Consider the following 21,725-nt stretch of genomic DNA (forward strand, 5'->3'; position numbering starts at 1 on the left):
ATGGGCTCCTACTATGCGAAGTAAATGTAAGATTCCTAACGTTAACTAAATTAGCATCACAAGAGCAGAGTAAAAGAATGATTCAAGAGGTATACCATGACAGTGGTCTTTTGGGGGGATGAGGGAGAGGTGAAGTAAAAACTAGAATGTCTATTACCTCTAAACCCCAAGTATGGAAAACCAAGAGAGGATGAAGGAGAAAAAATAGGACAAGAACTATTAAAATGTATTGTCTTCACTCAGAATTGAGAAGAAATAAAAACCATCTGAAACTAGAAAAGGAAAACCAGAAACACCACTTGCCTTTATGGATATTTCCTTTGCTGCATTACTTCCTCTCCACCTACAAGTGCCATTTCCCCAGTGGGATCCCTCAGGAGCCCAAGTCTAATATCAAATCCTTAATTGCATCATTAGAAAAAATTGTGAGGATGACATAACAAAGATGTTTTGTTTCAATTCAATTAAATAGGCATTTATTGGCCACCTGCTAGTGTTCCATTAACCATTAACTGTGCTCAGCTCTGGGGGACAAAGGACAGTCTAGCAAGGAGCACATATACAGCTGATGGTCAGACCACATAAGAAATATTCATGAACCAAGTGCTATGAAAGCCCAGAGGAAGTAGTGCTTCATTCTGCCAAAGGCTTTCCAGAAATGGGGGTACCCAAGCATTCCTAATTTTCAATATAAATAAATATTTTGGCACCTAAGAGTACTCAGATCACAACTGGCTATTTACTATCGATTGTTTATGTTCTGAAAGTCTGGGTGCTTCCGTCAATATTTCAAGACCTTTGAAAATTGCTTATAAAAATTGTCACGCTCAATCATGTATCAATATCATTTATATAAGACAATCTAAACACAATAATGAAGCCCTTCAGCAGATACTATCTTAGCATTAGCTAACTTAGATCAGTTATCTTATGTGTTGGTAGAAAACAATTCCCCTTTTAATAAAAACCCTAAAAATATAATAAACTGAAACATACACTAGTATTACATGTGTCTGAGCTTGCAGACTAGTAATGAATTAAGAACAAGCAGGTAATAGGTATAGTTCTTCAGATAGCTGAAAAACTAGTTCAAAACTGAATAAGAACAATGCCGTAATAGAATACATAAGACGCATGACAACACTGATAGCACAAATTCACATTCCCAATGAAAATGTCCAAAAACGTTATTTTATTCCTTAATTTAAAAACCAGTATGTCCATCCTCCCTCCACCAGTTCTCACCTTTATTCCCCAATTCTTTCCTTTTGCCTGTAGAATCTGGAGTATTTAGACAGGAAATACTTCTATATATTTACAAAGCACTTCAGCAACTTAATCACCAGGAGCAAGAAATTATATTTCTAGAATTCAGTTTTTTGGCAAATCTAAACCATAAAGTGTAGGTATGCTCCAGAAATCTAACAGAGTTTTAAAACATGAATCTGGAATTTTTATCATTATCTTCTCATTTAAGGGGAAGTAATTAAACAAACCTGAGGTATGTTTAATAAAAATTAAGTAAAAATAGCAGTGCCTGATGTAATTATTTAAAGCTCTTCAAGTTTAATCATTACGTTCATCAATTCTTTTGCCCAGATAAATTCGCCTCTCTTTTCTTAATTCACAGGAGTAAAAATGGTTTAAAAAAGAGGAAACTGACTAAGTAAGTTTTTCTTACTATTTCACTTTAAAATATTCTTTATAATGATCTTCACTTTCCAAACTGAAAAGATTGTTGTCTTTAAATAGAAGGGATGCTTAAGAAAGAGGCAAATGCATATTAAAATAGCTAAGCTATTATGCGTAGGTGTGTTTACACATATGGATGGCAGTGACCACCAAGAAAATGTACCAACAGAAACCATGTCAGGAATTAGGAAAATTCTCACCACGTGAAATCTGAAAAAGAATGGGTTGTTAGGAATTACAAGTCTTACAGAAGGAAGTCTACTGTTCTAAGTCTGTAAGGAATCTAATATTTAGCTACATCAAAGTAGTACAAAAACCTTTACCATTTTGTATCTTCAAATTTCGTGCTTATTGCAGGGAAAGGCTTTTAGTCTATTTGATGTTGTAACAAATACTTGGATAAATGCTGTCTCAGGAAATCTTTATAATAAACAGAAAAGGATAATTACTTTAGCTAACCTGTGGTTTCACTTATCTACTGAACTGTTAAGTCATAAGAGTTATAATTCTGATGGGTGAAAATGAACAATCAGTTGATTTCAAAAGCCTAATTAGAGTATCACCTCCAGGCCTTTAGTTAAAAACTCTTCATAGAAAGAGTGGACCATTCCTATAAATAGAGTTCATTCTTGCTACTTGCCTGGGATAAAATATTGGTGAATTCATTAAGGAGGCAATTAGGGGTCCCAGCCAGATCTATGGTATCTGCGCTAATGGATTACATAATACAAGAGAAGTAGAGAATGGTGAACTTTGTCTGTAAAGTAGACACACTATGGAGAAATGGCCTTGGATCTGGATATCAAGCAGTGGATAAGCTTCTACAAGCCATTTTTGAGGGACTCCTCCCATCTTTCCATTTACTTTCTCTTTACCTTTTCTCTTTCACTCCAAATGCCCCCCCACTGCCACCACCGTGCTCCTTGGCTCCCCTTGCCCCTCGCCCCTTACCTTCATTCCCCTCCTTTCCTCACCTCCTCTCCCTCTAAACCTTTGTCCCACTGATGGATCTCTGCCCCTTCCCAGTTTTCTTTCTCTTCTCCTTACCATTCTCCTCCTCTCCCTGATGTTCATTCTTCTACTTCCTGGGTCCTTCCTCTGACTCTCTTTCCCCTCTCCATCCTGCTTTTGCTTTTTCTAACCCCCTTTTTCTAATCCCATTTTCCTCTTAATGAGATGAGAACCAGAATCATTAAGTCCAACTTTAAGGTCAATGCACTGCTCAAAGACAGCAGGGAAGGATCACCCCACCCCGCCCCCGTTTAGCTGTTTCTTTTGGAAAGATGGCAAAGTTGAATGAAAAAGCTTTTAACCAGGAGTCCTTCTCCCTGGTTCTACCCAGGGTTCTCCAGCTTAGTAGCCCTGAGATCTTGAACTACTCATTTGACTGTCTCAGCCTTGACTGTCTCTGGAGTTCCATCTGGAGTATGGGGCTAATGTTGTCCATGTCTACCTTAACCATCAACCGAGCAAGATAATTCGTAAGAATATTTAGGGTGTTTTAAGGGTTCAAGTCATTCATGTTATCATTATTAAGTAAAACCATTAAAATTTGAATGTATTATCTGGGAGGTATAATACCCTTAAAAATCAACTAAAATCTTAACATAAATTAATCTATCAGATTAGCTAATCGACAACTTTGAACAAATATCTATTATATACTTTGTATTTGCTAATAGGGCATAAGACCACAGATAGATGATATAAGCTGAGTAATTTGCAGTAAGACGAAGGGAAAGGTCAACTCTGTGGACCCTGTCAAGGTGGAAAGGCTTGGGTTAGGTGACAGTGCGGCATCCTGGAGAAGCTCAGGGAACAGGTTGACACAGGTAGGCTCTAGAAGAGATAAGCAGCTAGAGAAAACCACAGGGAATAAAACTGAATTCTTATTCAAAAAAAAACAAAAAACAAGGAAGAAGGTGAGCACTTCTGCTATTGATGCAGAAACATAAACTCAGATGTGTTACTTGATTATCCTTCTGAACCATTTTGATATGCAAGGCTCTGAACACAACCCTGAGAGAGAGAGAGAGAGAGAGCGCGCGCTCTGGGAGCTCCCTGGAGAAATGTTTCCGGCCAGGACCCTGCCTTTGCTCTGGGAAGACAGCGCAGCACAATTCCTTACACTTGTAAAGCTGTTTAAACTTACATGTTTCTGTGATCTGTAACATACTGTGTGTCAACCTTGTGGTGTAGGTATCACTCTGATTTTTCATCAGTGAGCATGTTAAATCTCAGAAGAGTTAGGTAAATAAAGTAAAACTCTAATTCAAACAGGGCTTCAGACTAATCCTTTGTTCTTTCCCATAAACTGGAGTTTTCTAGAAACAACACATATACCTGTGAGTGTATGAGTGTGTGTACATGTAATATTTTACTGCTAAAGTAAAAGCCAATTAAAAATCTAGAGGTTTCTCCTATCCTCAAGGAAGTTTAATATATAGGGCTCTCTTTTTAATTATAATATATTAGTGACTGGTAACTTTAACCAAAAAAAAAAAAAAAGAGTGCTAACCTCTGAGAAGTAAGAACAAAATTGCAAGAAAATTGTTCATGTTTGAGAAGTATAGTGTTAAATGCTATATGACACCTATCAACAGGATTTTTAAAACATACCTTTCTTTGTATTTGACAAAGCCCGGTGCAACTGGATGACTTTGACGCCTACATCAAGGATATGGCCAAAGACTCTGACTATAAATTTTCTCTTCAATTTGAGGTGAGTGAATAAAGTTTTTCCTACCCTCTGTGGGCAGGGGAATTGGCAGCTTTGTACCAGTGCCATTTCCCTGCTCACTAGGCAGTGCTGGTGGTGTGGTTCATAATGGGCAGGATGGTAATTGGGCTTGGGGGTACCTAATGTGCTGGTTCAGAGCCAGGATGTCAACCCTTAGTTAGGAGGTCAGGGTTTGGGTGGCACGAATGAAAGAAAGAAGAGAGGAGATGCAGGTACTGGGGGTACTGGGGTGAACAAACACGGTAACAGGAGAAGTTTTCAATGGTAACATTGAAAACCAGGGGGATGGAAAGTGCAGGGGGAAAGCAAGCTGAGGATTGAGATCCGGAACAATTTCTCTTTCAGGGGATTTTTAGTGTGTTTCTCATGCCACTTAGGACACAGTAAGGGTGGATGGCGGATGAATTGGACCCCTTTGTCTCCTGAGCATATAAGAGCCTGGTGTCTCTTTTGCTGTAGGACTCTTGGCATTCTACTGCACATGTCTTTGTGAGGTTTTGTTTTCTTTTCTTGGAGGAATTGGAGAAAGAGAGTTACACATGCTTTGTGTAAAAGAAGAACAAAATTGGCAACATCTTTTTCTGAAGCACACATATTTCTTTGATTCCAAGAACATGTGTCAGAGTAGATGGAAAAGGGTCTAGGATCTCAGTAGTGTGAGGGATACAACTGGTCCTCAGGTTTTCTTCCCACACATTTCACAGCTCAGAACATAGTCTGGATAACCTCCCATTCTTCAGGCTTCCAGCGAGGCTCAGGGAGACCAGGGAGAAGGGAAAGATAAAGTGACTTTTCTAAATTATGTCATTTTTTCAAAGCGCCTTAGCTGCTTTTCCTGTGAAACACCAGGTTGTAGAATGTAGCTGCTTTCTCTTCATTATCCATATTCATTTCTTCTTTCCTCACATCAGCCAAGGACAGCTTTGTTCTGCAAGAATCAGCAGGAATCCTGGTATGGATATTCATTCTAACAGGGAATTTAAGGATGAGAAGAATCTTATACATTTTCAAATACAAAGCCCCCAAACTATCACCTGTGTCATGAGAAATGCCACATAAAGCCTGGCTCAGTCATCCATTGAACGCAGGTGCATGAGAAATTATAAATGCTACACCAAATGCTATAGCTCGGAGAACAGAAACTCAATTTGAAATGGAGATCTATGGTGAGGATGGCATTTCAGAAGAGTATACCAATGAAAGGACGCTTTTTATAAGTAAACATAAGCCCAAACTCAGAAGAAAATAAATATCTAGATAATCCTGATAATGGTGATGAAAATTATATTGTAGATACACTTTCAATCTCGTTGAAGCCACAGTCTCTTAATTCCTACCAGATGATATGACCTTGGTGGAACAGCCAGGGTCACTGCCTTTCCTGGCAGGATTAGGAGTACTCCCAGTTCATGTCATCAAACCCCAGTGTAACTATTACTGTGCTTCTGAATTGCATCATTATAAAAAGAAATTCAGTGAATCATTTTCTGGTAAAAAGAAAATACTTTTTTCAGTTGTGAATGACAGACATACAATTCAAACTAGTTTAGACCAAAGAAGAAGGGAATTTGTTCAAAGGATAACTAAGGTATCTCATATAATCAAAGGAAAGGTTGAGTAGCTAAACCAGGAGGAGAGCAGGGAAGCAGCTCAATCTCAGGAATGGCTGGAATCAGGGGCCACACCCCTGAAGAGACCCCCTCTTTTTATTTCTCATTTCTACTTCTCTCCTTGTCTTGGCCTCACTTTCTTTGGCTGCAAACCAACCTCTTTCTCATAGTGGAAAATGCGACCACAATCAGCCTTGGAGTATCACACCTATGGTTGCCAAAGGGAGTCATTGACTGTCTTTCTTGTTCGTAGTTTAAAAAATAACAGGGGAGGATTCTGATTGGCTGGCATAGGTCATGCTGTCTGTTCACACTGTCCGCAGCCCGGGAGGGCAGAATTACGGAAGAACAGGACAGTTCTTATTGGTACCATGTGGATAAACCAGAGACCGAGAGCATTATACCCAAAGAGAGGACCAAGCAATAAGTGATTAGATCTGAGCTTCAGTTGCTTCAAAAATGTGAAAAGTTGAATTGTCAATTTTATGACTAAATATTCGGTTTACAATATGCTGAGGGCCTCTATATATTCAAGGTATAAATGAACACATTCAAGCTTATTTCATAGGATTTATAACACAGATAGGAATGTACCAAACTGAGAGTCCAAAAACCTGGATCCTCACTACTGTTTTGCTACCAATTAATATTGGAAAAAATCTGTTTCTCATCACCTCAGTTTCTTCATCTCTAGAATGGGTAAGTTGAACACAGAGTGGTTCTCAGCTGGGCCTGTACCAGGCAGTGCCCTAGGGGGAGTTTGGGGGTGTGTGGTCATCCTAATGGCTTGGGAGTAGTATTTAATGGGGAAAGGAGAACGATGTTAAGTGTTCTGCAATGAGTGGGACAGTCCCACACAACAAAGAATTGTCCCAAGCCAGTGGTATTCCATGGAGAGACACTGGACTAAATTGGGGACAAGTTTACATCGAAACTTTATAATTCTTACATATTAGTCAGGGTTCTCTAGAGAAACAGAACCAATAGGAGACATACACATTATATATATATATATATATATATATACACACATTTATACATATATATACACATATATAATATATGTTAATTATATTATTATAGAATTATATGATTATTATATAATTATATTTTATAATATGAAGATCTTATATATGATAATACAATAGAAGATAGAAGCTGATAGATAGATAGATAGATGGAGAGATTTATTTGAAGGAATTGGCTCGCACAGTTGTGGCAACTGGCAAGTCTGAAATCCATAGGGTACCCAGGGATGAGCTGATGTTGCCACTCAAGTCCAAAGGCAATCTGGAAGTAGAATTCCTTCCTCCTCAGGAGACCTCAATCTTTTAAGGCCTTCAACTGAGTGGATGAGGTCTACTCACATTATGGAAGGAAATTTGCTTTTTCAAGTCTACTGATTTAAATGTTAATTACAGCTAAAAAAAATACCTTCATCCAACATCTAGACTGATGTTTGACCAAGCAACTTGGCGCTATGAGTAGCCAAGTTGACTCATAAAATCAGCCATCACACCATGACTTGAAGACATGTTTAGTAATTTTTATTTATTTTAAAGATATTTTTTCATATCCCTTTGTTCTTAGAACATCATTGGTCAAATATGTAATTTATTTGGTGCCAAGTCCTGATATTGTATCTCTACTCTGGTGAGAAAATACAAATTACTCTCCAGAAGTCTGTTTTAAATCACAGGCTCAGATTGTAGGTTTTGGACTAACATTTGCTTAAGCAGTGACCTAGTGGTCTGACTCACTTCCTTTTTCATTTGACAGCCTCCCAGGAATTGCCAACCTCCAACTCCACCCAACCGCACATCCTCAGGTTCAGTGCCAGAGTAACCCCATCTATTTTCAAAGACCCATTGTGCTTTCATACCTGACTTCAGGGTGAATGTCAAACCTTTCACATGGCAGCCCTCAAATTTTCTTGAACTTGATAATTAATGGAGGCTTAAGAAAAAAAATGTTTCTTGCACTAATGGGACCCCAAGAGGGTATAGAGATGGCTGAATCAATTGGGCTAGCTAAATTCAGTATTGGACAGTTATTTGTTCTGTTTCTATTAATGCTTAATACTTTATTCATTTTGACACTGACATGGAAAGATCACACTCATATTGAGAAATTATATCATTTATAAGCATCATGCAAATGGAAACTGTCTGGATTTACATGTATTACCAGTACCAGTCATACATGAAGCTACACGAGTTGCTAATTTGCATTCACTGAATAAATTCTTTTTTCACTCTGTATCTGATTTCAGATCTGTTGGAAAGATTTATTATCCTTCTGATGAAAATATACATCTTTTCTTAAGGAGGTTTGGGACCTGGGGATTAGATTCAATTCCTCATTTCTATTGTCTCATGTTGAGAACGTTTCAAAGAGCCAGAATTTAGAGCTTGGAATCTGAGATCCCATAAGACATAGCACGTATTGTTCATTTTGCCATTAATTTATGCACTTTGTGTTTGATCAGGATGCTAGGAAAGCCCTCACCACCTTTGTCTGGAGATGTGGCTGCATAGGTTAAAACAAAACTATATCACTTGCCACATAGTTCATAGGAGATGATCTTTGATTTCTGGTAGTAGCTCCCATTTGTAGCTGTTGTTCGTTTTTTTAAAACCTTAACTATTTATTTATTTATTTATTCTTTTTTTGGCTGCGTTAGGTCTTCGTTGCTGTGCATGGGCTTTCCCTAGTTGCAGCGAGCGGGGGCTACTCTTCACTGCAGTGCGTGGGCTTCTCATTGCAGTGCCTTCTCTTGTTGTGGAACACGGGTTCGAGGCATGAGGGCTTCAGTAGTTGTGGCATGCGGGCTCAAGAGTTGTGGCTCACGGGCTTAGCTGCTCCGCAGCACGTGGGATCTTCCCGGACCAGGGATCGAACCTGTGTCCCCTGCATTGGCAGGCAGACTCTTAACACTGCACCACTAGGGAAGTCACTGTAGCTGTTTTTATTTGTGTTTCAGTCCAGTTCCCTGGAGACCTACCTGCAGCATTGCTGAAATAAGTCAACTCACACCCTCTCCAACAGTTCTTACAGAAGGGGTCTTACTTTTTTCCCAGACCTGAGTTTCTTCTGCTCTCATTCCTCGTTGCCTAGGTTTGGTCTCTGTTTCCAAGTGCCTGTACTAGTAATTTGTCTAGTGATTGGAGCATTACCCCTAAATCCCATCTTAGAGCCCAGGGCCCTACTAGCTATTGCTAGACTGTCCTGAGGTTGACATCCTTCTTACCCAGTATTACATCAGGTGTCCAAGTTTCCCATTCTTCCTTCAGAGTACCTGTTATAGGTTGAATTGTGTTGCCCAAAAGATGTGTCGGAGCCCTAATTGCATAGTTCCTCAGAATGTGAATTTATTTGGAAATAGAGTCATTGCAGATGTAATTAAGATGAGGTTATCCTGGAGTAGGGTGGGCTCTTAATCCAATATGTCTAGGGTCCTTATGAAAAGACAGCCATGTGAAGACACAGAGACAAAGAGAGAGAATCCCATGTGATGACAAAGGCAGAGATTGGAGTCATGCACCTGCAAGTGAAGGAAAACCAAGGATTGCCAACAAACCATCAGCAGCTAGGAAGAGGTGTGCCCCTGTAGGTTACAGAGGGCATATGTCCCTGCTGACACCTTGATTTCGGATTTCAAGCCTTCATTATTGTAAGACGATAAATTCCTGGTAAGCCAGCAGTCCCCAACCTTTTTGGCACCAGGGACCGGTTTCATGGAAGACAATTTTTCCACGGCCTGGGGGTGGGGGTGGGGGTGGGGATGGTTCAGGCGGTAATGCGAGCGATGCGGAGCGGCAGGTGAAGCTTTGCTCACTCGCTCGCCCGAGGCTCACTTCCTCCTGTGCGGCCCGGTTCCTAGCAGGCCGTGGTCTGGTACCGGTCCGTGGCCCGGGGGTTGGGGACCCCCGTGTTAAGCCACCCAGTTTGTGGCACTTTGTCATGACAGCCCTAGGGAACTAATACAGAACATCACTAAATACCTAGTTCTAAATCCTTTCTTCTCCCTTTGCGTTTACCTGAAAAGTAACCAGCCATTACCCAATCCCATTGGACCTTTCACTGGCCATAGATGGAACCTCTTATGTCAACAACACAGGTCACATTGTTTCTCCTGACTTGTCCTGTAGTCTAGTCATCTATCTCATCTGATTCTAATGTCCAACCTCATCCGAAAGCGAACAACAAGAGCTTATCACCTGTTGACGTTGTTACAGACTCTAAAGCCAGAATACAGCTTGTGCTCTTCTGAGAAGATGTGGTACATGTTATGGAACGAAGGTATCCCCCACCTTCCCACATTCATATGTTGAAGTCCAAGCCCCAGTGTGATGGTATATTTGGAGATGGGGTCTTTGGGAAGTGGTTAGGGTTAGATGAGGTCATGAGGATGGGGCCCTCATGATGAAATTATTGCCCTCATAAGAAGAGACACTAGAGGCGTTGCTCTCTCTTCTCCCCAACCCCACCATGTACACACAAAGAAGAGATCATCTGAGCACACAGTAAGACGGTGGCCATCTACAAACCAAGAGAAGCCTCATAATGAAAACTACCTTGCCAGCACCTGATTCTTGGATGTCCTAGCTTCCAGAACTATGAGGAATACATTTCTGTTTCATCCACCCAGCCTAAGGTATTTTGTTATGGCAACCCAGGCATTCAGTGCATGTGTTTGTGCCCTGCTTTTCAAGACCGCATGCTTCAAACACAGCCAACACAACACACACTGCCATTGGCTTCAGTGACTGTATCGGTTTCCTAGGGGGCTGCCACAACAAATTACCATAATCTTGGTGACTTAAAACAACAGAAATGTACTCTCTCACAATTCTAGAGGCCAGATGTCCAAAATTAAAGCGTTAGCAAAGCCATGCTCCCCCTTTGAAGGCTCTAGGGGAGAATCCTTCTTTGCCTCTTCCGGTGGCCCTGGGCATCTTTGGCTTATAGCTGTATAGCTCTAATCAATGCCTTCATCCTCATATGGCTTCTCCTCTTCTCTCTTTTATAAGGACACTTGTCATTACATTTAGAGGCCACCCAGATAATACAGGATGATCTTATCTTATGATTCTTAATTACACCTGCAAAGACTCTTTTTTCCTAGTAAGATCACATTCACAGGTTCTGGGGGTTCCGACATGGACATATCTTCAGAGGGATTATCATTCAACACTATGGATGACTATGTAACCTAGAAAAAACCCCACAATGATAAATTATATTAGAAACAAAACTGGCAAAAGAAAATTCAGAAATGATTTATGTTGGTTTCAGGCCATCACCTCATAATTTGCCTTCATGAAGATTGAAGCCTCTGGAGTTTTCATGTGGTTGGCAAAAAAATAACTGCAAAGCTACTGGGCTGGAAACTTAGTATTTGATTTTCCACTTAGTGACAGGCTAAATTACAAAAGATTGCAAGGCATTTTGTGTATACATGCCACTCCTGCTTTGCTGCAATTTAACTTTGGCAATTTACATTTACAGTATTCAGCCGATTAAATCACTCTTATCAATTTAGGGCATTTACAGCAGGGAGGCAACACACAATTAAAGTTCTATAAGTTAGTCATCTTCCATATGTGCTCCAGCTCTCAGCCTCAATCTGTTTCCACAGTTTCTTTTTGTACTGGAGGCCTTTTCCTGTGGCTTATCAGTCTGTCCTCAAAGTGGGGGTTTTGGGGGGAGAGTTGTTCAGTTAGCACAAATGGCAAAGGAAGGAGAAATTATAGAGCCAGGCAAAGCAAAACAAACAAAGAATCATAATGGAAGCATTTCACAATCATGATCAATAGTGCTGCGTTAATATTTATTGAGTTTAATCATTGTATTTGATAGTCACTATACACCAGTGAAGTATGGAAAAATTACTAGCCTTGTCTTACAGCTAATTAAACTGATGTTAATGAGAGTGGAAATACCTTTTCAAGACCCTGCAGTTTATAAGCGGTCCACCAAAATAAGCCAAATATTTTGACAAACTATCTATAAAGACACTCCCCAAAGGAGGTAGATTTCCAAAACATTTTAAGCAATGGAAGCATCATTTAAGTAAGCTTATAGCTGCCAAAAGGAGCTAACCTAAAAAGAATACTGATTTGGTTGAAGTTTGCTAAAAATAAATTTTGTTTCTTATAAGAATAATATAATCAGTCTTTGACAACCCTTTAAAATGGAAAAAACAGTTATAAAGGAAAAATGACAAGCTTCTGTTTAAGGGCATTTGGCAAGCAAGGGTTTTGCCCGAGATGAAAAAAAACTTCTAAATTTGTAAACTGAAGATCAAAGTCAGCATAGTTGGTCTTAAGATTGACTTCGACTTGGGCCAAGAGCTCGCAATTTTGTGAGCTTGGAAAGCCAACAGTGGTGAGAAATCAAAGGAAGAGAGAAATCCGGACAACTAGATCAGTTCATCCATGTTGACTGCAGCTTGCATTCCAATGCCATTAAACACACACACTAAGCTACCAAAGAACTTCTATGTGGACGTAGCAGACGTCCCAGGAACTGGGTGTCTACAACATATGCTTTGCATGGGCACTTGAATCAAGACACTGAAGGCACACACACCAAAAAAATTCCCTGCTCAATCTCTCAAAACATCATCAAATGTCTCCAACTCCCCTCAAAACTCTTTCAAAGACTCTCCAAAATTCTTCCCCCAGAGAAGTATTCCTCCAGCTTATGATTCTTTAAGGTAATAATTGGGAGGAATCATGAAGAATAGCATCCCATACAAGTAAATAAAATTTCCAGCAAGTGGTGTCTCTACTTGTTCACTTAATAGTCTTATAGAAAAATGTGTACTATATATATAACCCCATTCGTAGGTGGTTAGACAGACTGTTTACTAATATTGCCCTCGGATTTGTATGGGATTTGCTGCATTGGTCATGTGCTGCACAATTCCAAGGAGCACCATTTATGTAGACCACAGAATAATTGATGCCCCCAGAGAAATCCAGGTGGCTTGACTCCAACCCGTTTCCTATCAGACACGTGTCATAGAAGCTTAGAAACCCTCTTTTCCAGTAACATAGATTGTCTGAAGTATGTTTGTTGTCTGTTTATATAAAAATTGCTTTATCAGTGCACCTTCTGATAATAGAATTTATAAGAGTAATGATACACACAAACAGATATTTGGATGTTCCTATTTTCATGGAAGGGTTTGCCTACCCACTACTGCGCCATCCTTATTTTGGGGTTTTATTACCAGATTTTAGTGACTGTCAATCCTATATCTTGTAACGTGGAGAATGTGCCCTACTTCTTGTTCCTCACTCTCTCCTTTTCTACCTTCTCAAAAGCTCATCGCCTTCAGGAGAAATACCTACAATTCCTCATAGCATAGGAAATATTTATGCAAACTGCATAAATTTCAGTTACCCGGTACCTCCAAAAATCTGAAACCTACTTCTGTTTTCAAATTTTCCATACCCCTGAGTGTAAAGTACATAATTCTTACCTTCTCCAAGTGATCACTTAGCTATACAAGGTATTTATGTATTACATCAGTCAGCTATTACTGCAATAATGCTATATAAGAAACAATCTCAAAATCTCAGTGACCTACAACACTTATTTTTCTCACTTGTGGCTCTGTGGGACAAATGAGATCATTCTACTTCAGGCTGTGGGTCAGAGTCAGGTCTGTTCCATGTGTCTTCTCATCCTGGGACCAGTAGCTTTCCTGGGCACGTTCTTTGCAAGCAGATGGCAGAAGCACCAGAGAGCAAACCAAGATGAGCAAACACATTTAAAGCTTCTGATTGGACGTGAGTTCTACCCAATTTCACTGGCCAAAAGCAAGGTGGCAACAGTAGGATGGAGAAGTACACTCTGCCCCAAAAGGGAGCCACTATGACATCATAAAGCAAAGGGGGTGTGATAATTGTGATCATTCTATTACAGGCAGGAAGTGAAGAATAATCCAGTATGAGCAATAAACCAATGTGAACAATAATGCAATCCATACCATGTATGGGAATCTCAAATCTATTCTCTGTCATTTACAGGAGTTGAAGTTGATTGGACTGGATATTCCACACTTTGCTGCAGACCTTCCACTGAACCGATGTAAAAATCGCTACACAAACATCCTACCATGTAAGATTGTCAATAATGCCAATCCTACTCATGTCTTCCAAAGGCTGAAGGGTTGTTACTGAAGATTAATCAGTTTCAGGAATCTCTGGCCAGACCCAGTAATGGTCTGTATCTTCAAAGCCATCTCTGTGATTGCATTGATCACATTGGTGCTTTGATGTCATTAGATCCTGTCATGTGTAGGAAAATTTAATAATTATGCTTTTAAATAAATTGTATCTGAACAGAAAGGACCGACCATTTGGCTTTTTGGAGATCAAAAAGTATTAGCCAAAGTAGGGACAAGATAATCTGTGCTCATAACCTATTTTCAGTCAATTCATTGACAATGGAAGGAGGCAAATGGAAAGGGAGTGCAAGGTGTGAAAAAACCTCTTTTCTTACTTCTGGCAAGCTCTGCCATTCCTTAGCATTTTGTAATAAAAGCAACATTCAAAGAACAAAATAATGCCATTTGTAGTAACATGAATGGACCTAGGACTTGTCATACTGAGTGAAGTAAGTCAGACACAGAAAGACAAATATCATATGATATTGCTTACATGTGGAATCTAAAAAATAGGGTACAAATGAACTTATTTACAAAACAGAAATAGAGTCACAGATGTAGAAAACAAACTTATGGTTACCAGGGGATAAGGCGGGGAGGGATAAATTGGGAGATTGAGACTGACATATACACGCTACTATACATAAAATAGATAACGAATAATAACCTGCTGTATAGCACAGGGAACTCTACTCAGTACTCTGTAATGGCCTATATGGGAAAAGAATCTTAAAAAAAAAATAAAGAGTGGATATATGTATATGTATAACTGATTCACTTTGCTGTACAGCAGAAACTAACACAACATTGTAAATCAACTATATTCCAATAAAATTTTTTTTAAAAAGTAACAAAGAAAAAGTAGTATAAAGTACGTACAGGACAATTAAAATACATTCCAATATAGATTTAACTTTCCTCTCTGCTACACTCTAGGGGGAGCTGGGAAAGAAGGGAAAAGTACAAAGCTCTAGAAAGAGAACTCCCTCCTTTAAAAGGGTTCTTGACAAAATTAAGTAGTATTATCATTACAACACCTTACTTCTGTACACATTTCAGGATTTACTTTTTTCATGTGAAGTCCATTTACAAAAAGACCATCAACTCCATCTTCTCTTCTCGAGGCTTCCCAAAAGCAGTGAATTCTCTGGATGTCCCTGAGTGAAATGGAAATCCTGTGTTTAGGCTACATTCTATGGCCTTACACGCAACCTACCAGATATTTTAGTTCCTGTACATATTCTCCACAATCCCCAAAAAACCTGGAGACCACTCTTTCAAGGACAGGAGGGCTGAGGGGAGGAAATATTGGTGGGGAGATATTTATATATTTATTTAAACCAGAAGCTAAGATTGAGATAGGCTAAAATACTAAGCTAAAATAAATTTTATCTACCTATCCTATCACTGACCGGTTTGACTTGGTACTGAGTACAGATATTGGGTACAGAATTGTCTTGACAAGTCTTCCTTCCACTCTGATTTTTTTTTTTTTTTCTGGTTCATTTGTTTTGTTTTATATCTGTTAATCCCGAACTCCTAATTTATCCCTCCCCACCCATTTCCCCTTTGGTAACCATAAGTTTGTTTTCTTTCTGTGAGTCTGTTTCTGTTTTGTAAACAAATTCACTTGTATCATTTTTTTTTTTTTAGATTCTACATATAAGTGATATCACATGATATTTGTCTTTGTCTGACTTACTTCACTTAGTAAAATAATCTCTAGGTCCATCCATGTTACTACAAATGGCATTATTTCATTCTTTTTTATGGCTGAATGATATTCCATTGTGTAAATATACCACATCTTCTTTATCCATTCATATGTTGATGGACATTTAGGTTGTTTCCATGTCTTAGCTATTGTGAATAATGCTGTAGTGAACCTTGGGGTTCAGAATATGTTCCATGTCTTGGAAGTTGCTTCCATGTCTTGGAATAGTGCTACTATGAACATTGGGGTGCATGTATCTTTTTGAATTAGAGTTTTCATTTTTCTGGATATATGCCCAGGAGTGGGGTTGCAGGATCATATGGTAACTATTTTTAGTTGTTAAGGAACCTCCATACTGTTCTCCATAGTGGCTGCACCCTTCCACTCTGACTTTTAATATTTTTCTCCTTATGCTTTACAGATGACTTTAGCCGAGTGAGATTAATCTCCATGAATGAAGAGGAAGGTGCAGACTACATCAATGCCAACTACATTCCTGTAAGTAGTCAAAATTAAAAATTTTAAAAATCAGGCATCCAAATTCTAACCCAGCCAGTGGAAGACTATTAGGGCTTCAGGGATGTGTCAAACAGTTCAGTAGAGAGCCGTTCTCCACTAAGCACTCCAACTCTAAAGAACAGTTTCCATTATTCCATTTTAGAATAAAGAATAGGGAGAAAAAGAAGCCCAGAGACTAGTAATATACAAATTTCTTTGAAAAGGACTAGTGAAATTGAAAGTAGATCACTATACTAAAGATCATCTTTCTTGTACTTAAATGTCAGTGTCAGCAACCAAACTCAAAGGGCTCCACTTGAGCACCTGTGCTTTTAAAATGTATCTTTAAAGACAGTGGCTGTTATTGTAAAAAGGTGTGGGTGTGATTTTTAGGCTTCCCCCCCAAAAATGTGTAAAATCATATGGATTTATACAGTCAGCTACTATGACTGCCTCTTTGATGAAAAAAGGAGAAAACATTACATACGTGCATGATCCCTTGCCATTATATCCCCAGTAAATTTTCAGTTATTTCTCATTTGTGTGAAACAGCATTTGGTGTTGACTGTAGCTCCTTAGGTGACAACTTTGTCACTTACCTTCCAGGGATACAACTCACCCCAGGAGTATATTGCCACACAGGGGCCTCTGCCTGAAACCAGAAATGACTTTTGGAAGATGGTCCTACAACAGAAGTCTCAGATTATTGTCATGCTCACTCAGTGTAATGAGAAAAGGCGGGTAAGTGCCTAGTGGGGTCAGCCCCACTTAGCAGAAAAGCCTGTACCAGCCACTGCCATGGATTAAATGCTTATTGTCTACTGGAAACTATTCTACTTGCTTCATTCTTCATCCTCACAATAATCCTATACAGTTCTTCAGAGGCAAGTCGTTCGCTTTCCCTAAATGAGTACAGACTATTTCCTCCCTAGCCTGTTTGTTTTAAAAGGTTGTGCTATTGTCCCCTCAGGTGAAATGTGACCATTACTGGCCATTCACGGAAGAACCCATAGCTTATGGAGACGTCACAGTGGAGATGATCTCAGAGGAAGGGCAGGATGACTGGGCCTGTAGACACTTCCGGATCAACTATGTAAGTCACAGAGTGTGGGTTCAGGAGCTGCCCCCACGCTGAGGGAACCCCCAGGGTCAGGAGACCAATCCCCCTTCATGGGAGACTATGAGCACCTCAGACTTGGCAACACGGCTTCCTCCAAGACAAAAATCCCACGTGTAATGTGCTTGTTTCCTAACTCCTCGAGAATGGTGTGGATTAAATACTTACCCTGGAGAGCCCGAGGAGATGGAATCAGAAGGCTGCACTGTTCCAGCTCAGATTTCAGCCAGGGTAATAGAAGACACGGTGACCCACTGCCCGCCAGGCATGACTGAGGAGAGAAGTGTTGTCACTACTTATATTAACCATATATGGGTATATTTAGGATATACAAGCACCTGCATTATAAATTAAAATTTAGTTTTAGATGTAGTGGTTTGGGTTTTATTTTGCTTTGTTTGGCTTTGTCCCTTATTTTGTTGTAGTTTGGCTTTTATTATTTCTAAGGTACTTCTGGACCTTATTCATCATGGTTTCTGAGCTCTTTTGAAATGCTATTGAATTCTGATTGTTAGAATGTCAGAAAAGTCTATTTTTCCCGTAAGGACGGCTAAGTCTCTGCTGACAAACAGCCTTTTGAGCTCATGCTGAATGTCTGTGGGCCAGGCGAGGTGCTGACATCAACCGCAGTCACTCCGGTTCCTTCTTCACTGAGGGCAGCCCTAGAAAACAGGAGGGAAATTTTACTAGTATTCTCCACCTAAACATGGTCTCTGGTGAGGACAGACTTAATACTAAAGTCCTCATTAAAATGTGCTTCTCTGCTTAGAAACAACATTTCCTCACAGTGTAGATCAGAGGATGAACAAAAGACCCTGCTTCACGAAGCCCATGAGCTAAGAATGAGTTTTACCTTTGTAAAAGTTGGGAAAAATTAAAAGAAGAATAATATTTCACAGGAAATATTATATGGAAATTATAAAATTCCAATTTCAATGTCCATAAAGAACATTTTATTGAAGCATAGCCACAGATTTGTTTACTGATTTTCTATGACTCTTTCTGTGCTACATCAAGCTTGAATAGTTGCCACAGAGACTGTATGATCCACAAAATCTAAAATATTTACTATCTGCCCTTTACAGAAAATGCTTGATGACCTTAACATAGACAATGGAAGCAAGGATTGTTCATATCATTGCAACCCACGTACTCATTAACTCGCCATTTATTGATACTTACAAGAAACAAATCACTCTTAACCACTACTAGTTAACAACGGCTTTTGCTACATTGAGAATTTAGGCAAATCCCAGTGTAACTGTTAACAAGCTGCTCCAGGCTGTTCCATCTCTTTGAAATGTGCATCTCTTCCTGTTCCCTAAACACACTCCTACTCAGAATTTCAGCTCAAATGTTCGCTCCTTTATCAAGCCTTCCCTAGTCTCAAAAGACCTTTCTCCCTTTCCTCTCCTGCTCTAGTTTCATGTATATCACTCCATCACAGTGCACCATACATGGTTATAATTCTCTCATTTCATGTCTGCCTTCCCATCTGTAATGGACTCAAGTCCCATGTACTGTAATGGACTCAAGTACCCTGTTTTAATAATCCTTGTAATCCTAACCCTTAGCCACTTAATAAATCTTCATGGAATTAATAAATCAGTGAATGAATGTTTTCAAAAATAATAAATCACTTAGAAAACATCAACAGACTTAGCCATCAGAGAAAATGTTTGACAATCTCAATTCCACTTGAACTCTCCTTTCTTTCTTGGCTATTTTACTCAGAAAGCCGGTATAAACTGCTATACAAATACAGAGTAAATCTCTCCCTAGGTTTTGCATCTGGGAGAAAAAAGTTGCAAAGCAAAAATAATGTCTGCTCCCTTGACTGGGAAAAGTGACATCGATCACTGTGTGATCAATACTATGTTCTTGTCCTTGGTCTTAAATAATAACTTTTCAATGACAACCATGTGAAGGGCTTGAAACATAGGAATAAAACGCTGAATAGTAGACTTGTCTGGTTTTTAATACAGTAGTTGCAAGCATCTGATCCCAGAGCGCCCCCTTTTGGCCATAAACAAGTAGAATCTAAATTTTAAGCTCCTGCAACGAAGGTTAAATTACCAAAGAACATTGTGCTGTGCTGATGAATACCTTTTTCTATTTTTTTCATTTTTTGCTTATATACTTCTTTATTCCCTCCATGTTGATATGTGGAAATTTTCAGAGTACAACCAGATAAATTTACACAAGTGAGGAAATCAGAGTATGAGAAATTTTGGAATGGTTAAGTAAGATGTAACCAGCAGGGTTTTCTCATTTAATAGGAAAGGAGGAAAATGACCATAACACAAAATTTGTCACTTTCCAGTACTTGAAACTTGGCATGAACTGAGTAAGAACTGGAGGCTAAAAACCAGCAAAAACCTGTTTGTTCCCATTACTTGTGCCTTGCTATTCAGCTGACAGGAATCACCCATCTGATACAAGACCTCTGCCCTGCAGCTACAGAGAGACTAATCACAATTTAAAGCTTTCTTATTTTTGAACCACCTTGCATATTTTAGCTGGATACATTTTCAGATACATTTTAGAATATATATATTCTAATATAGTTATATATATATTGGTATATGTATGTATGTATGTATATGTATATATTTGGTCAATGAAAATAACCAATAAACAATCTACAATAGGAATATTTATTTGAACCACACTGAGGACTAGAGCCTGGAAGACAGCCTCTCAGATAACTCTGAAGAACTGCTCTGGAGAAGCATGATTTTCAGCACAGTTTTCTATCTTGTCAGAACAAGGAATATTAAACAAGTCAGGGATACATTCCTTCAAGATTTCAAAAAAATCCAGATCAGCACATACACAGCAAGCCAGCATGGCACCTGGGAAGGGACTCTTATTATGGAAGGAGGACCAGCATGGGCATCCCAGGAAGAGGGGTATTTATCTTTATTTTCAACATGGACATTCTTTACTTCTGGCCAACGCACCCTTTTCTTTAATAATTAAAGTAAGTGTACAATGTATGTTTGATAGGCCACAAACAGGCCGTTCTGGTTAGCATGAAATTCAAGTTAACTCATGTATAGCCCAGAATGACTTCCCATACTTCAATATGTAAAAATTTCTTTTATCAAAACACACATATCCTACAATGCATGAGTCTTGTGCTCAGCCTGTGATCCGCATTTGGAAAGAGCGAGCATTTTCGTGAATTTTTCTGGGCAACCAAAGTTATCTGGGGATAGAGTATCCTCAAATCCTCCGGGTGTTGGGTAATTTATTATGCTTGAGTTACTTTCTTGCCATACTTCCTGAAGACAGCAGTGAGGCTGGCCAGCATCTTTGCAGATTTCATACTCCATGTTTCGAAGACAAAGCCCTTGAACTTGCTCATAGAGAGAGACATTGCGTACGGCTGGGGACGTGTGGCCTTAGGCCAAGGAGACAGTGGGTCTAGTTGAAGTGCTGACATTTATATTTATACAAATATTATTATATTTTTATGTATACATTTATTTATATTTCTAATTTTTTACCTCACCCAAGACCAGTGACACTTTGAAATTCATTTCTCTCTAATACCTGAAAACCTAAACTTTAACTCCAAACTCATAGCCAGACCAAATTCTTCCAAAATATGATATAGTGTTTTATCTCCTGAGTGGATTCTAGGGTCTTAGCAAATTTGAGGGCTGAGGGATGCATTAGATCTTTGTGAGGCTTGGATTTGGAATATTTCTGATAGTTGATAGCAAGAGCAGACTAAAACCTTATGCTTATCAATTAGTAGGGACTTAAAAAAGTAAATCTTGGAGGATGCACATCCTAGCTGATATTTACGCAGGTCAGAGGGAACAACAATATATTTGGTATACGGGTTCATATGAATGGGAAAATATACAAAACATACCCATTTACTGGGATTCCCAGAACCACCCGTTGAAATGCACTGAGCTGGATGGCAGCAAGTGGTAGTAATCGTGCTGTGGTAGTGATGAGGATATCTAACAGATACCATCCTTCACAAACACAATCACACAATCTCCACAACAACCCTTGTTAAAGATATCATGAGACCATTTTCAAATGAGAGAACACTGGTATTCAGCGAGTTTGTCTTCGTCAGCTCCCCTAGCATCCGATCCCAAGACAAGGATTGTTATATAGGGGATTTTTTGAAAGTGTAATGTTGGGTA

The 21,725-nt window shown here is 39.2% G+C and overlaps 1 protein-coding gene across 3 annotated transcripts in view; it reads left to right on the plus strand.

The window, feature by feature from the left end:
* PTPRO (protein tyrosine phosphatase receptor type O) overlaps nucleotides 1–21,725 on the plus strand; it is a 233,641-nt gene that overhangs the window by 196,568 nt on the left and 15,348 nt on the right. For 2 of the 3 annotated variants that reach the window (XM_082352579.1, XM_082352580.1), the window contains 6 exons: nucleotides 1,631–1,666; nucleotides 4,333–4,414; nucleotides 14,085–14,175; nucleotides 16,360–16,436; nucleotides 17,043–17,177; nucleotides 17,407–17,529. In XM_082352579.1, coding sequence (XP_082208705.1) covers nucleotides 1,631–1,666; nucleotides 4,333–4,414; nucleotides 14,085–14,175; nucleotides 16,360–16,436; nucleotides 17,043–17,177; nucleotides 17,407–17,529 — 544 coding nt within the window. The remainder of the gene's footprint in view (nucleotides 1–1,630; nucleotides 1,667–4,332; nucleotides 4,415–14,084; nucleotides 14,176–16,359; nucleotides 16,437–17,042; nucleotides 17,178–17,406; nucleotides 17,530–21,725) is intronic. The other variant, XM_082352581.1, reaches the window with a different exon arrangement.

The sequence above is a fragment of the Balaenoptera borealis genome (assembly GCF_965194805.1).
Source record: "Balaenoptera borealis genome assembly, chromosome: 13".
NCBI lineage: Eukaryota > Metazoa > Chordata > Mammalia > Artiodactyla > Balaenopteridae > Balaenoptera > Balaenoptera borealis.